We start from the raw sequence: 15,902 nt of genomic DNA on the forward strand, positions 1-15,902 counted from the left end.
ATCTACGGAGTGATGACTCACCGCATAGTGTCCATGGCTATACACCTAACGTTTTCATTACAGACCTACGATGCGCCCTCAAAATTTAGAACACGTACGCGGAATCCGATGACCTTAGATGAAGTTGCCTGACTTCAATTGGTACATTGGACATTATAACAATAAAACATTGTAATTTCTTCCACGTAACTACCAGCAATGTTTGTCACGTGCGCGAACAGCCTATTATATAACAGTTCGAAAATATAGAGAAAATATGTAATACTTTGTTTGGCAAATCAATTAGTTAATTCACATTACGTTTATGCTATCTTACCATTTGATATTCGATAACTGTATGCTATCAGCTGCGGCCACACCAAAGTTTCTTCCCCCAAATACATATAAAACTTGGTGCTGGGCTAGTTGGTGATGCATTCTTTAAAACTGAAGGTAGCGCTAAAAGGGACCAACACACGGTGAAAAGACGACACGATTGCCCCGTCGACATGATTGAATTGGGGCTTGGTTTTTAGAAATGGGAATTTCCGAGCGTTGTGGTTGTGTTGAAAAACGCTATGGTAAAGGCCACAAACCTGGATGTTTAAACACAATAAAGCCTGTAAAGTCCTCATCAATTTCGACAGTTCCGGTGACATTCCTTGTGTAAACTTATGAAGTAAGTTATTGTGCCGGTTTTCGTCCTGAAATAATATACCAGCGCCAGTCATGTTTGATATATGACTACGCGTCCAAACTTACTTTTTCTAACATTTCAGGTGCGTTTGCGGTGCCCTCTGTACTTCAATTAAAAAGGACGCTCTCCTACCGCAAGCACATTCGTTTGAAGTTGGCTGCTGTTAGGCAGGATTGATTTCCATTCTTGTGAATATTTCGACTTCAAGCGCAGTTTGTTACAAGAAAGAAGCATCAGAGCTCTGCAGTTGAGTTCGTGGGAGTTAGGTCAAGCTTGAAATATTTTCCTCTGCACATGTTTGCGTTGCCAATAAACATGAAGGGTTCATTGAAATGTTTGAATTTTACTACTAACACAAAGTTCTCTACGTTGGTTCGTGTGTTTCGATTGACTAAATAATTACTGAATAAGTCATGGCTCCTCTATAGCGTTAATAGTGTTGAGCCTGCATTTGGCTCATGATAACGGACAGACATACAAGATAAAACAGTGTTTACGAGTGAAGCGCTGCAAAAGGGTACGCTAACGAATATTAGTTACTCTGGTAGGCCATAAATAACCGTTACGACAGTTATAGGCTCATATTTAGCGATCAGTGAAACGGAATTGCCAGCGAACGCGAGGAGAATTAGGGAACTAAGTACATTCGGGAATTGATAATTGCAAGGAGTTAAAAATGCTCCCGGAGGTTGCTGATGGCCATGATAAAACATTGGTGGAATAGCAACTCACTACCATTGGAAGGTGAGGATTTATACACCGATCTATATGCACTGGCTGAACATTTTAAACCAATCCTCGAAAAGTTTACTCGTTAATTTTACTTGCGTGTACTCACCCTTGACACCGCCTACTGAATGGTCGCCGCCGCATCGAGCCACGCATACGCACTGAAGGCGAGAATGGAAGGGAACCGACGCTTCCTGTCGGGACGTTGGTAAATGCTCTGCTACCTCGATCGTATAAAAAAAAATTCAGCTGCAATAACATTTTACAAAACCTTGATGTTACTTTTCAGGCACAGCGGAAATGACGATGATTCTCTCCTGCGCACATTTGCATGCGAAAATGCGTGTGGCTGCAGCAGCGCAATAATGCCGGTCGTGATTATTATTTCGTTAGGTATCACGTCGCCTCGTGTTCTTCATTACCTATATCTTACGTAGCCATTGCTGTTGGAAGATGTCGTATCCAGGTTGATAAATAGGACACACGGACTTGTGTCATCATGTACTTCAGAAGTCGAGAACCGACTTAAGGATAAACCCCCGAAACCGCGACTTTTCCCGACGTCGGCTTTCTGTAGACACTGCCATTGTGCTATTCTGACGCGCTTAGATGTCGCGGAAAGATTCATACACGGATGCGATTAAAGTGTTTATCAAAAAACCTGAAAGTTTGCTTCCGTGCGTATCGGATGAATTTATATTCATTTTGAAAATTTGCCAAGACGGCGTATAAAATGTAGATACAAATCCGTCTTTCGTTTTCTCCTTTATCTGTACTGCAGTTGTTTTGCAGAGCCTTCACCATTACAATCTTAAAACCCCTTAACTGCTGGTGACGAGATAACTCATAATCAAAACGAACGTCTTGAGGCACCAATGACAAGTTCGTAGAATTCTGGAAATTCTTGCAAAAATTGCCGGGAAGGTTGCACACAATTGAAACAAATATGACGCAAAATTTTCAGTTCTTAAAAACCGCACTTCTAAAATTTTTTTCGGAAGTTCTCAGGGCAACTAAGGGGTTTAACCCAATAAGTTTACCGAAAGCCTGCCCGCTCATGAGACATTCGTTGCATTAATTGACATTTTCATACTAAAGCGTTGTTACTTCCTAATACTTTTCTCCTACCAAAGGCCGTAGGGTCGTGTGCCTTAATTAAATCTGCTTAATTAGGCTCGTACTCATTAACACAAAAGTTCGTAGGTTCAAGTGTTCTCAGTCAAAATCAACCGTGCACTAATTACCTTCGCTTTAATAAAGTTCACCTTAGTAAAGCCGAACGTTCTCGATTGGAGTGTCCTAACTCAATCATAATTAGGTGTCTTAATTATTTTCGCTTTAACTGACAGCAAAGGTAGTAGGTTCGAGTGTCGTAACTAAATCTTAATCAGCCATGCCTGAATTAATCACGCATTAATTAAGCTGACCCTATTTAACACCAATGGTCGTGGGTTAGGTTGCCTTAATTAACTCAATCATAATTAACTGTACCTCAATTCACTTAATTACCACCAAAGGTTCCCTGTTAGACTGCCATCAAAGGTCGTGGGTGCCACTCTCGACCTTTGATGGTCGAGAGTGGCACTTGGAGATATGGGCGGCAAGTAAATTCCACTCTCACCCCAGGTCATAGGTTATAGTCTTTTAACGCTATCTTATTTACCTGTGCATCTTATTTACCTGTGCAATAAACACTACAGGTAGGGAGTTCGCCTATGCACCTTCACGGTGTGAACTGGAATCCAATTTGTAGATATGGCCGGTACACCCATATCTCCAAGGGGGTTCGACTCCCACCACAGGTCGTGGGTTAAAGTGCCTCAACTCTATCTCATTTAACTGTGCAATAATTGACTTCGTCTTAATTAATACTAATGGAAGTGGGTTCAACTCCCGACCTCCCCGATGTCAAATGGAATCCAACTTGACGGTATGGCCTGTTCGCCCATATCTCCAAATGGCTTCGAGTCCTACCACAGGTCTTAGGTTAGAGTCTCTTCACTGTATCTTATTTACCTGAGCATTAATCCACTTCGCCTTAACACTATGGGTAGGGGGTTCACCTATGCACCTTCATGGTGTGAACTGGAATCCAATTTGGAGATATGGCCGGAACACCCACATCTCCAAGGGTGTTCGACTCCCACCACCGGTCGTGGGTTAAACTGCCTTATCTCTATCTCATTTAACTGTGCAATAATTCGCTTCGTCTTAATTAATACTAATGGAAGTTGTTTCAATTCCAGACCTCCCCGATGTCAAATGGAATCCAGCTTGACGGTATGGCCGGTTCGCCCATATCTCCAAATGGCTTTGAGTTCTACCACAGGTCGTGAGTTAGAGACTCTTCACTGTATCTTATTTACCTGCGCATTATTTCACGTCGCCTTAATTGACACCACAGGTAGGGGTTCGGCTGTCCACTTTCACGGTGTCAATTAGAATTCAGCTTGGAGATATGGCCGGTAGGCCCATATCTTTAAGTAAGCTCCAGGTAAGTTCACCTCCCAAAACATGTAGGGGGTAGAATGTCTTAAGTCTATCCTATTTCATCATCAGCAGCCTAGTTACGCCCACTGCAGGGAACTGTGCATTAATTCACTTCGCCATAATTAACACCATAGGTGGTAGTGGGTTCGACTCTCGACCTTCTCTATGGATGGATGGACGGGAAAACTTTATTGAGGTCTACTAAGTCGCGCTAGTTTCCTAGCCCAGTGGGCCGCTCCCATGTTGGGACTGAAAGATCTAGCCATTCGGCCGCTTCGCGGGCCCGTTGGACTGCCCATAGCTGTTCTCTAATGTGAGACTGCGAAGAGCTACGCCCCACCGTTCTTCAGTGGTGTGTTTGTCGCTGCGTAACACGGAGAAACGCAGGAGCATATGACTAAGATCTGTGGTGTCGTTACATTTATCGGAGGCACAGACTGTTTCTCTAACAAGGAAATGTTTATTCATTTGGGAATCATTATGTGGTATGTCCGCTAAAGAACAAAAATGACCTTTTCAGGCGGGAATAACAATGGAATGCCAATAACTGTACCAAATTGACAAACCTTTATAGCAAGGCAATCGATAGTACATTGCAAGAAAAACAATATGGTAGAATGCTGCTTTTTTCATTTTCTAGTGAGTCGTCATGAAAGTAATTGTCTATTGACTGTGCAGGGAGATTTGCTGCTATTTGCTGCATTTCCGCATGAAAAGAATTAAATCTCAGGCTCAATATTAATAAATAACTTATATATTCACTTCACGCATTGCGAGAAAATAAATTAAGTAGTTTCTTACATTTTCTGTCCGAACGCTACACGTAGGAATCAGACAGTTTTAGTACTACGCCATGACGATACGCACACAGCAGGCAAGCGGAACCTAGGAGCTTTCTTCTCCATGGTAGGAGCGCGTGTCACGTCAGGGCTTTTAGTACTGGGAAATGCCTACGTACGTAAGCGGGCGAGTGTTGTTAGACGCGGGGCTCGTCGGGGCGCGTTGGCTGCGTCCGCTAGTGCTTCGAACCATCGGTCGAACTATAGACGATGTTGATTTCGCCGACGTTATGCAACGCGTGCGCGCGTTCACACTACGTCGAGCTATATTTAGTCCTTTAAAGTACTCTACATTTCTACCTTTACTATTCTACCTATTCTACACTCTTCTACCTTTATCGTGCCAAGAAGATCTTTCCATCGCCCAAACTCTGTGTCGTGCTGAGGAAGCACGTCGACTGGCGCATCTTAGGACGTTGTCCTCACAAGGCAACAGCAAGATTCGCTATGATGCGCGGCATATCCCCGTCAGCTTTACTCCCGGTGATTATGTTTGGTTGTGGACATCATCATCATCATCATCATCATCATCAGCCTGATTACGCCCACTGCAGGGCAAAGGCCTCTCCCATACTTCTCCAACTACCCCGGTCATGTACTAATTGTGGCCATGTTGACCCTCCAAACTTCCTAATCTCATCTGCCCACCTAACTTTCTGTCGCCCCCTGCTACGCTTCCCTTCCCTCGGAATCCAGTCCGTAACCCTTAATGACCATCGGTTATCTTCCCTCCTCATTACATGTCCTGCCCATGCCCATTTCTTTTTCTTGATTTCAACTAAGATGTCATTAACGCGCGTTTGTTCCCTCACCCAATCTGCTCTTTTCTTATCCCTTAACGTTACACCTATCATTCTTCTTTCCATAGCTCGTTGCGTCGTCCTCAATTTAAGTAGAACCCTTTTCGTAAGCCTCCAGGTTTCTGCCCCGTACGTGAGTACTGGTAAGACACAGCTGTTATACACTTTTCTCTTGAGGGATAATGGCAACCTGCTGTTCATGATCTGCGAATGCCTGCCAAACGCACCCCAGCCCATTCTTATTCTTCTGATTACTTCACTCTCATGATCTGGATCAGCAGTCACTACCTGTCCTAAGTAGATGTATTCTCTTACCACTTCCAGTGCCTCGCTACCTATCGTAAACTGCTGTTCCCTTCCGAGACTGTTAAACATTACTTTAGTTTTCTGCAGATTCATTTTTAGTCCCACCCTTCTGCTCTGCCTCTCCAGATCAGTGAGCATGCATTGCAGTTGGTCCCCTGAGTTACTAAGCAAGGCAATATCATCAGCGAAGCGCAAGTTACTAAGGTATTCTCCATTTACTCTTATCCCCAATTCTTCCCAATCCAGGTCTCTGAATACCTCCTGTAAACACGCTGTGAATAGCATTGGAGAGATCGTATCTCCCTGCCTGACGCCTTTCTTTATTGGGATTTTGTTGCTTTCTTTATGGAGGAGTACAGTGGCTGTGGAGCCGCTATAGATATCTTTCAGTATTTTTACATACGGCTCGTCTACACCCTGATTCCGCAATGCCTGCATGACTGCTGAGGTTTCGACTGAATCAAACGCTTTCTCGTAATCAATGAAAGCTATATATAATGGTTGGTTATATTCCGCACATTTCTCTATCACCTGATTGATAGTGTGAATATGATCTATTGTTGAGTAGCCTTTACGGAATCCTGCCTGGTCCTTTGGTTGACGGAAGTCTAAGGTGTTCCGGATTCTATTTGCAATTACCTTAGTAAATACTTTGTAGGCAACGGACAGTAAGCTGATCGGTCTATAATTTTTCAAGTTTTTGGCGTCGCCTTTCTTATGGATTAGGATTATGTTAGCGTTCTTCCAAGATTCCGGTACGCTCGAGGTCTTGAGGCATTGTGTATACAGGGTGGCCAGTTTTTCTAGAACAATCTGCCCACCATCCTTCAGCAAATCTCCTGTTACCTGATCCTCCCCAGCTGCCTTCCCCCTTTGTATAGCTCCCAAGGCTTTCTTTACTTCTTCCGGCGTTACTTCTGGGATATCGAATTCCTCTAGATTATTCTCTCTTCCATTATCATCGTGGGTGCCACTCGTACTGTATAAATCTCTATAGAACTCCTCAGCCACTTGAACTATTTCATCCATATTAGTAATGATATTGCCGGCTTTGTCTCTTAGCGCATACATCTGATTCTTGCCAATTCCTAGTTTCTTCTTCACTGCTTTTAGGCTTCCTCCGTTCCTGAGAGCTTGTTCAATTCTATCCATGTTATACTTCCTTATGTCAGCTGTCTTACGCTTGTTGATTAACTTCGAAAGTTCTGCCAGTTCGAAGTTAATCAACAAGCGTAAGACAGCTGACACCTGTTCGCAAAAAGGGATTGTACCGCAAGTTTCTCGCCACTTACACCGGACCATTCGTTATACTCAGCCGCTTGAGTGATGTGAACTATGTCGTCGCCAAAGTGACGGCAAGTAATCGGCGTTCACGTGCGGCGCAAGTTGTTCACGTGGCCAGACTCAAGCAGTACAATCACAGGTCCCTTTAACTCGCTCAGGAGCTTCGTCTGCGCCCGGGGAAAATGTCGCAGCACTGCGCGACTGAGGCAGAGAAAGAAGAAGTAGGGTGTGCGCGCGTGATCTTGGGGTACTCTGCGCCGGCTGGGCCTAGCCTGTAGCTTCCATCTCGGATCTCGTTTCACCCTGTAAATAAACATCATTCGTAACAATACGGATGCAATACACGAATCACATCGATAAAAATTAAAAACCGAGTACTCGCTTTCTGTGGTTGGCACGGTCATTTGCCACGAACTGCCCCAACGCAGGTCGAGCTTTTGGCGCAAACAGCGCACACTGAGCGCTTTCTCAAAAACATGGTTCCTATTTTTTGCTGTGCACTCCCACCATGCAGGATCCGGGAATGGCTTCTGCGAGTTCACTTCAGGAAGCAAAGCCAAATCGTAGGCCACTGAAAGCACAGCCTTCCACTGGTCGCCTCTGACGCCGCCATTTCGCCAAACTCTTTTTGTCTCGCGCTCTCCCGAACAAGCGAGAACCATGAGAGCAGCACGCAAGGTTCCACACACACTCGGGCAACAATTGGATGCGTGCGTACGCAGCGGCCGCGTATACGCATCACGCACCGTTCGTGTTGCGTTCTGCACATGCGCGCTTTGCGGAACGTAGCGATCTTACGTATGCAACGCCGTTGCGTATACGAAATGTACGCAGTACGAAAACTATCTATGGTCGAACATTGCACTACCTTCAGCAGAGCGATCGTCTGCAGATATACGCAGGATATAGAAGCTAAGTGAGAGTCCAATGACGACAAGAGCATTATTTCACCTGAAACTGAATGTTGGTTCTTTTCTTTTTTGCCGCCACTGAGCAGAATTAGGAAAAACAACTTACGCCCCATGTGTGTATACCGCGTCTGAAGGGCACAGAGACAACATAAGAGTATTATGAGGGAAATAGGTGTGATGAAATCAATTCGATAGCAATATTATTTCTTGAGCAAGGAGTGAAGTGGACGGGCAGCTTACAGTTGCTTGCCACTTTCCTTGATGCCGAAGGCTTACATCAGTCGAGCACACTCACACCGTAAATTGACACACTGTTACAATCTTTAGTCGTTCAGAGCAACGTTCGACACAACGCAGTGCCAGGTAGCTGCCTCTTGCTTGCTGACTTTATTTCAGTCTTATCATTCACACAGTGCCTCATTTTTCAGATATAGAAGCACGCATAAAATTGAGAAATCCAGCTATTCACATTACATTGGTACTGAAGAAACTTAACACTACTTTTGCTAATTCCTTTCGCACCTGTATCTCGATTGAATTTTGGCATAGGCTACTAAGCTTAGTTGAGGCTGTGAACAACAGCCTAATGCCTCTCTTATTTGGGACCTGATTTAGACAGAGTGATACCTTGTGTTGTAGTAGGATAACATGATAGTGATAGTGCGGCAGTGTTCTGCCTACTGCACAGAATTATTGCAATATCTTCCGGAGAGTGACTCTAAGATTCAGCGGCTCCAAGATTTTTGGTTTTCAAAATATAGGTAAAGGACTCGGCGATAGTAGTCAAAGCATTTAAGGGGTGTTTTTCAAGTTCTGGCCTTCCTGCTTGGCTAGTTAGGCTTGTTGGTGCACCTGAAATACTGCAGAACACAGCACGTTCTGAATGCCGCAACGGACGCAGCATGGCCCGTTCCAACATCTCACGAGAGGCTCCAGAGAGCTTCTTTTCGGAGAGCTCCTTGAAAGAAACTTTCTCCACCTGACCATGATTATTAGAAAGAGCGCAGGCGAACTAATAGAGCAATATGCACGCGTTATTTTGCGATTTTGGAATATCGGAGGAAATGACGCGAGGACTTGTGGTCTTGCCCGAGAGTGAGGTTTTCTGTCCGATAGATCGCTGATCTCATTCGGTCCATTCCATCTTGTCTAGAGCACATTGACAATTATTGGAGAAATGTTGTGCGGCCGGCGTAAATATTCGTAAATTTGTGAAGCATTACAAGTTTGCTTCAGGCGCTGCACTGCGCTCAACAAATGTGGAAAGATGTGTACCAAGTACTAAAGTCCCCTGCGTGCGGGTCAAAGTATGACATGGTGTGCATATTTAAGAAATTAGATTATTTGTACCTCTTCCAGTGGTCATGCGACTGATATCAGGAGAATATCAAACAGCAGTTGCGCAAGCTTGGAACCTTGTCCAAATCGGCGGTGTGGCGGGAAGGGTCCAACATGAGGGCTTATCACACAGACGGTAGACGTCTTTAAGCTGAAAATGGAGTGCGCCACTCTATTTAACCTAAACTGGTAGGCCGAGATTATCTGCGTTTTAAATTATTGCTTCATGATAGACATTAATTTACAAGTTCGCTAGGGGAGCATGAAATGTATGGAAAATAAGCTTTGAATAGGAAGGCGGAAGATGTAGACACTCAATTATAAGCACGCGACCGTCATCACCAATTCCGATGATATAGTGAAGACTACACGGGACTGCTTTACTGAACCGTAGAGTACCCGCAGAAGCTATGCTACTTTGGTTGGAAATAGACAAAAATAGGATAGAGAATTTCAACGTGTTACTGGGGATGGGTTTAGCATAGCTTCGCATGACATATCGTAGGGAAAAGCTACTTTCAAAAGTCGCATATGAATGATAAATCCACAGGCTTATGTTTTTCCTTCACAATTGCAATGACGAAAGAAATCCGTGCTCGAGTAAAGCAACGAACGAACACATTGTTTTTGCGCTCTGTATTGAAATACACTAAACTATGGCGCACGCTATTACGCGGCTTAAACTAAAGCAATGGTGCTGTATATAGTTTCTTTTTATGGAACGGGAGTTTCGATCGTGGAGGCGTAATGCCAGATAAATTGACAACGGTGTTAAACGTTGATGATTATAACGCTTTGCCTTATTTAAATATATATGAGCACATACAGAGAACTGTATAGTGCTATAGGATAATACTTGCCCTCATGCCAAGCTTACGGGGCCATTCTTGAATATGTATCTGCATAGATACAAGTGAAATGTTTTAAAAATGAAGTTGGAGCTGCCATTGCAGTTAAAAAAGAAATAGTGGCATTTTCTTCGAGCATGTTGCCCACAATAGAATGCTAGCATGAACTCTTCATACTGAAACTTCAACGACTAAGGTGAAGTATTTTTCTTACTACAATGGCCCTCATTTACAGAATGCGAAGCTTGAACGAGTGTAGCGTTGTACGGATTCGGGAATTACCTCCCAGCTAAGTATAATAAAAGGGCACAAGAGGTGTTATTTCGCCAGTGAGCAAGGCAACGCCGAAGCGAAAGGCAATCTGCGGACCGTTTGCTTCCTACGCGTCTTCTATGCGTCCACTAGTTACGTATGTTATTGCGCCTAAGTGCCACAAGTATAGGAACCTTCAATCAGATACCCTCCCATTATACACGTATACAATAATAGATTCTATAGTTTCTATGTGGCACCTCCGCCGACAAGTATGGATTTTATAGCTACATTATAGTGCGGATGAATCTCCTGCAATGAAATTAAACATTTATTTCGAGAATTCTATCCTCTGAGAACATTTGCGTTCCGGGTGCACGTAACCCTGGACCGGCTAAGATGCAGCCTCGTAAACCTTGTTGCAGTAGGTACGTTGCCTTCTCCTTCATTCTATTCTTCAGGTACATTTGCAATGAAAATAATGCCTACGAAGGGAATATCTGCGCTGAATGTGCTAATGATGGATATGAAAATGATTGGAGGGTGAAAGAAAAGATTATTGAGCTTTGCCGGGGAAACTTTTCAACGAGTGTGAGGGCTGAAGACGGGAACGTAGTGTCTTTCAGTTCATATCGGCCCACACAACAATCTACGGTAGAACAAAAGCCCACTACGGTGCGAAAGACCCACTGTCGATCAGTTAGGAAAGCGGTGTAGCCAATTATCCAGCATTCCAGGAATGATCTCGTTCAACCAGTAGTGAATAAACAGGACGTCGGTAGTATGATCCAGCCATTTGACGGATGAATATTCATGCATGCGCTTTATTAAATATATATCTAGCCAGTGAAAGAGCGTGTCGTTCGAATAAGTACTCATCTATGCAATTTATCACAACCTGAAACTTTCGCCAACATCGCATTTGCTATTGTGACAATCAGTTGCATATAATCAGTTTTTGTTGTTACCGTACCTATGTACTCCCTATTCCAGGCCCTTTGCGTCGCACCGCACTGAAGTAATTGCAGAGAAATCGCAGAAGCTGCTGTTTGTACCATGCATTTCATATTGCCAGTCTTCCTGCCCTTCGAAACTGACTCAAAAGCCACCGTGTTCTTGTTATAGCCAAGATATACCACTGGTCGCAGCGAATGCTACTAAAACAAAACAGAAAAGGAAATGAAGTAAATGATGGCTCCAGGTTACACTAGGTAGAAGCGCTCGGCGGGGTACTGGAGCGGAGCAACCAGAAGAAAGGGAGCGCCTGCAGCTGTTAGCAGCGTCCACCTAAGCATCGGGTAGTGCGTACATAATGTGCGGTATCTGCCGTCTAGGAGTCGTCTGACAAGGCACTCTTCGCGCAGTTATACGCCACTCAGTGATCACTGCGGCTGGAGTACGTACTTATGAGGAGTCCGGAGTACGTATGAGGACTATGCGGAGTACGTATGACGGGTGGCCTACCGATTTCGGAGCCGGAGACAAAATGGTGCCCGCGCCCGCGGCTTCGACGGACAGCAACGACGTCACTACTGACGTCGCAACTTACTGGCGCAGCGAGTAGGTTGCGCCGGAGGAGTTTTCGGCGTACAGGCGACAGACGTACGGAGGAATCGGCTAGCCATACACAGATTAACTGTAAAAAGAAACCCTCATGATGTTTTATCAATTTTCAAGAGCAATGACGGCGAAATGATGCGCGCACGTAATTCCTAGTTGCGGTTTCATGCACCCCTGATCGTAATGCGGAACGTTTAAGCTATTTTATTAGAATTTTTCTCACATTGACACTTTCGCACTGCCTGGAGGTCAATTTTTTTTCCGCTTCAATATGTGCGAATAAAAACAGAAACGGTCAGCTTTTGCTTGTGTTGAGTTTTTGGCTTACTGAGAAATCGGCAAGCTTTAGTTGATGCACTTCTCAACATACGAACGAAAGTAAATAATGATGGTGCCTGGAAGTTCTTTTCTTTATGCTAGCCCCCACTATATCTATAGACTAGTTGAACTGTAGCAGTAAACTTAACCGCAAGTTTGCAATTTCAAAGCGACTGATTTCATGAAATGATGAAACATAACATTTGAACATCGAATATTGGTAGTTAACGACGGTTTGCTCTACAAATATTTCTCATTGTGATTGCTTGGCGCTGGCGTGTACTAGCTATGTCCCAATGCTTTAAAAAATGATTTGAAGCTTGCAATGTAACAAGGCAGAAAAAAGCGCTTCGGAAACGCGGCGCATTTCAGTGGGTTCTTTTCCGTGATTAGGTCAATCTCGTCTCGAAGCCGGCGGACTTGCTATAAACCGTTTTATTGAGGGTGCCACCATTTCTCGATCACTGCGCCGTCTATCGTGCGCGGCGCCTTGCCGGTATGTGGGATCACGCTGGAGGGTGCACGGCGGACGTGCTGTTGACGAGTGGCAAGCTTTCGCACTGTCCCAAAAGGTGTCAACAAGCTCTTTGAATTTGGAAACTTCTTAGCGTTTCGTCACTAAGCTCTTAGCTTCACTATAGCCGCAATATCAAACAGCGACGGGCCTAGAAGCGCTCCTGCAGCTTTGCCCACGATAGGAATAGGAGGCCAGTCAAGTCTGAACATTGTCGACGCGTAGCGTATACGTGTAACGGGTTATTATTGCATGCCTAGCGTTTAACTTTATTAAGGTTTCACTCGATCCGGCGACAACAATCACAGGTGTCTCCACGTGTCACGCGGTGTGTCGCACCAGCGTACATCCCAATCCAGATAACTGCGAAGCTCCGAGGAAACACGTTTTGCTAGGCTTCGTGCTCCCAACATTTTTGCGGTACGATTTTATAAACATTGTTTGTCTGGCACTCGGGCATCAAGCCTTACAAAATAAAGAACTGTAAAATCAGTCAATCGTAAGGGCTGCTAACATGAATAAATAAGCTTATTGTAAAGGCCGCGAATATGCCACGATCAACCAGACGCACGCGACGCGTTGAGAAATCATGCACATTCTTAGGTCTCGAATGGTGCCTGTGCGTGAAAGGGCACGTCGCCTACTCGAGAGAGCTGAAACAGTAACTACTCTTTCCAACATAAACTTTATTTTATGCAGTAATACAGGGCTAAATGAGCGGCATCGGCAGCTTGCCGGTGACATTCGGAAGCATGGCAGAGCGCGTGCGAACTAGCGCCGGCCGGCACACGGTAGGCATGGTTTTGGTCACAGAATGGAAAAGAACACACCTTCATTTCTTAGTTGGCACGTACTGTTTTCATAATACGTCCTCGGTCACCCTCCACCAGAACGTTGGTTGCCAAGCATGTGAATCTCAGAACACGTTTTAACAGAATAAGTACACTAGAAAATAGTCAACTTCATCCATTCGCAATAGTTGACGGACTCGAATACGCACCGTTCTTTCATATCCCAGTTTGATAATGGGTGCCGAATTCCGAGTTTGTCGCCGAGCGCTCACTGGGAATAACACCTGCCGAGCATACACGCGATGGCATCAAGTCCTTTCTGTTTAGGCGGACAATACAAAGCGGACGCTTCTCTGCTATCGCAGCGCCGGTGCCCACGAAGTCGCCACGGCCGATGATAACTTGACCTTTGCTTCCCCAACTTATTTTTGCAGCCGAATACAGCAGACTGATAGCCCGCCGACGTTGGGTCGTCTGACAGCGCAGAAAGCCCAGACAGAACATGTTAGAATCGCACTAATTCGCAATTAAACTGCTACCTTTGCAAGCTGCTGCTGGGAGAAAATGGAATCCGCTCGTACAACTGCGAGGAGGAGAGCGGCGCTGCGCGCTGGTTGGAGGCTACGTTCCTCCTCACCGACAAAACAAACAGATACAAACAAACAAACAGGGTGCGCTCCCTCTCTCTCTCTCTTCTCACCTCAACAGTAACCACATGAAGGCATTGTTTTGTTTGTGAGTTATTTCCTGGTGAATTCCCGACAGCCGCTAGTGGTGGAAGCAACGCTGTCGCCGCCTGTCGGCGTGCGACCGATCGTCCCAAGGGACGTATATGGAGTTTTCGCATCTTGACCAAAGTGTAAAATAAAGTAAAGTAAATAAATAAGTAAAGTAAATAAAGTAAAGTGCTACATCTTAGCGGCTTCTGCATCTGTTGCCGAAAGGCAACTAGATGAGCTGCTTTCCACGGACAAACACTACAGCTTCTGTGGCTGGGTCACCCTCCTATCTTTGCATGAGTCTTGGGAGGCCAGGGAGCGGCGATAAAGGGCCCTTTGTCTGCGTGACCGCAAGGTTAAATTCGCGTCTGGCTACGCACAGCCTCGAGGATGAACACTCGAGAATCAGCATGGAGCAGAGGCCCTGCTCAAACCCAAATGCATGTCAGTAAACTTGGAATGAATGCATACAGTCACACAGAAACTTCACTTAGTCAAGCCAACATTCAATGAACAGTGATATGGACCAATATAATGAAGCCAGTGGTGTAGCTACTGGCAGGTCGCTTTTTCTGATAACCTTAGTGGAGCGCAGCTCACGCCATTTATGCAGAGCCACAACGAAAAATAAAAATTAAATGGAACTGTTGCATTATCCCAGCGCTGCTCTTTTCGGAAAGCCGTCTTCGGCCATCATGACTCTCATAAAAACGGCATCATTTATTTTCCAAACGTATATTGTTTCTGAGTTTTTGCACATCCAGGACGAACGCTTTTTGATTTAAATTATGGGGCTTCACATGGTAAAACGACGACCTGATTATAAGGCACGCCATACTTGGGGTCTACGGCTTAATTTTGACCATCTGGGGCTCTTTAACGTGCACCGAAATCTTAAGTGCACAGTTGGTTTTGTATTTCAGTCCCATCGCGCTTTTTGGTGTGAAGGGCATTGGTTCTCGAGGCCTTACTATATACAGGACCAACATTTGGTAGAGTCTTCGCGAAACGGATTGGCATACTGTTTAAAACATGTCATGCAGTAATATTCCTGATGAGTCGAAAAACAAAATCAAGCATAAAAGTGGCGGTGCAATCGGGTACAATGAGGAATTCCAATATGGCACTTGTAAATACATTTCGGAAAACACTTGAAAATTGGACGATAGCCCCTTGATCGAAGACATGACCTAGGACACTGGTATGTACCGGTTACGGCACTTAAGGTCTGATTAGTCTCTTGACAGAGCCCTTTCTCATATGAGTGCTTCAATGTTCATGTGTTTATCCAGTGACTAGATTGTGGACAAAATGACGAAATGTAATAGTGCTCTCACTGTGCTGAATTATAAAGATAATCGCTATTGAGCTGCATTGTACCCTGAATACTAAACACCAACCCATTGCCAAAAAAATACGAATTGAATTTCTTCTTAACGTGCAGCTTCTGGTCATAAAGGTACTAAAAAACCTAAAAAAAATTAAAGTGGCATTTTTTGATACATACATGATGAAGAGGTGTTGCTC

General features: G+C 44.6%; 1 protein-coding gene across 2 annotated transcripts in view; it reads right to left on the reverse strand.

Moving 5' to 3' along the window:
- LOC126540434 (arylsulfatase B-like) overlaps positions 1 to 14,188 on the reverse strand; it is an 80,034-nt gene extending 65,846 nt beyond the window's left edge. For both annotated transcript variants that reach the window (XM_055076026.2, XM_050187250.3), the window contains exon 1: positions 13,866 to 14,188. In XM_055076026.2, the coding sequence (XP_054932001.1) occupies positions 13,866 to 13,876 (11 nt within the window). In that variant the 5' untranslated portion in view covers positions 13,877 to 14,188. The remainder of the gene's footprint in view (positions 1 to 13,865) is intronic.
- Positions 14,189 to 15,902: the final 1,714 nt, after the last annotated feature.

The sequence above is a fragment of the Dermacentor andersoni genome, chromosome 2 (assembly GCF_023375885.2).
Source record: "Dermacentor andersoni chromosome 2, qqDerAnde1_hic_scaffold, whole genome shotgun sequence".
Lineage (NCBI taxonomy): Eukaryota > Metazoa > Arthropoda > Arachnida > Ixodida > Ixodidae > Dermacentor > Dermacentor andersoni.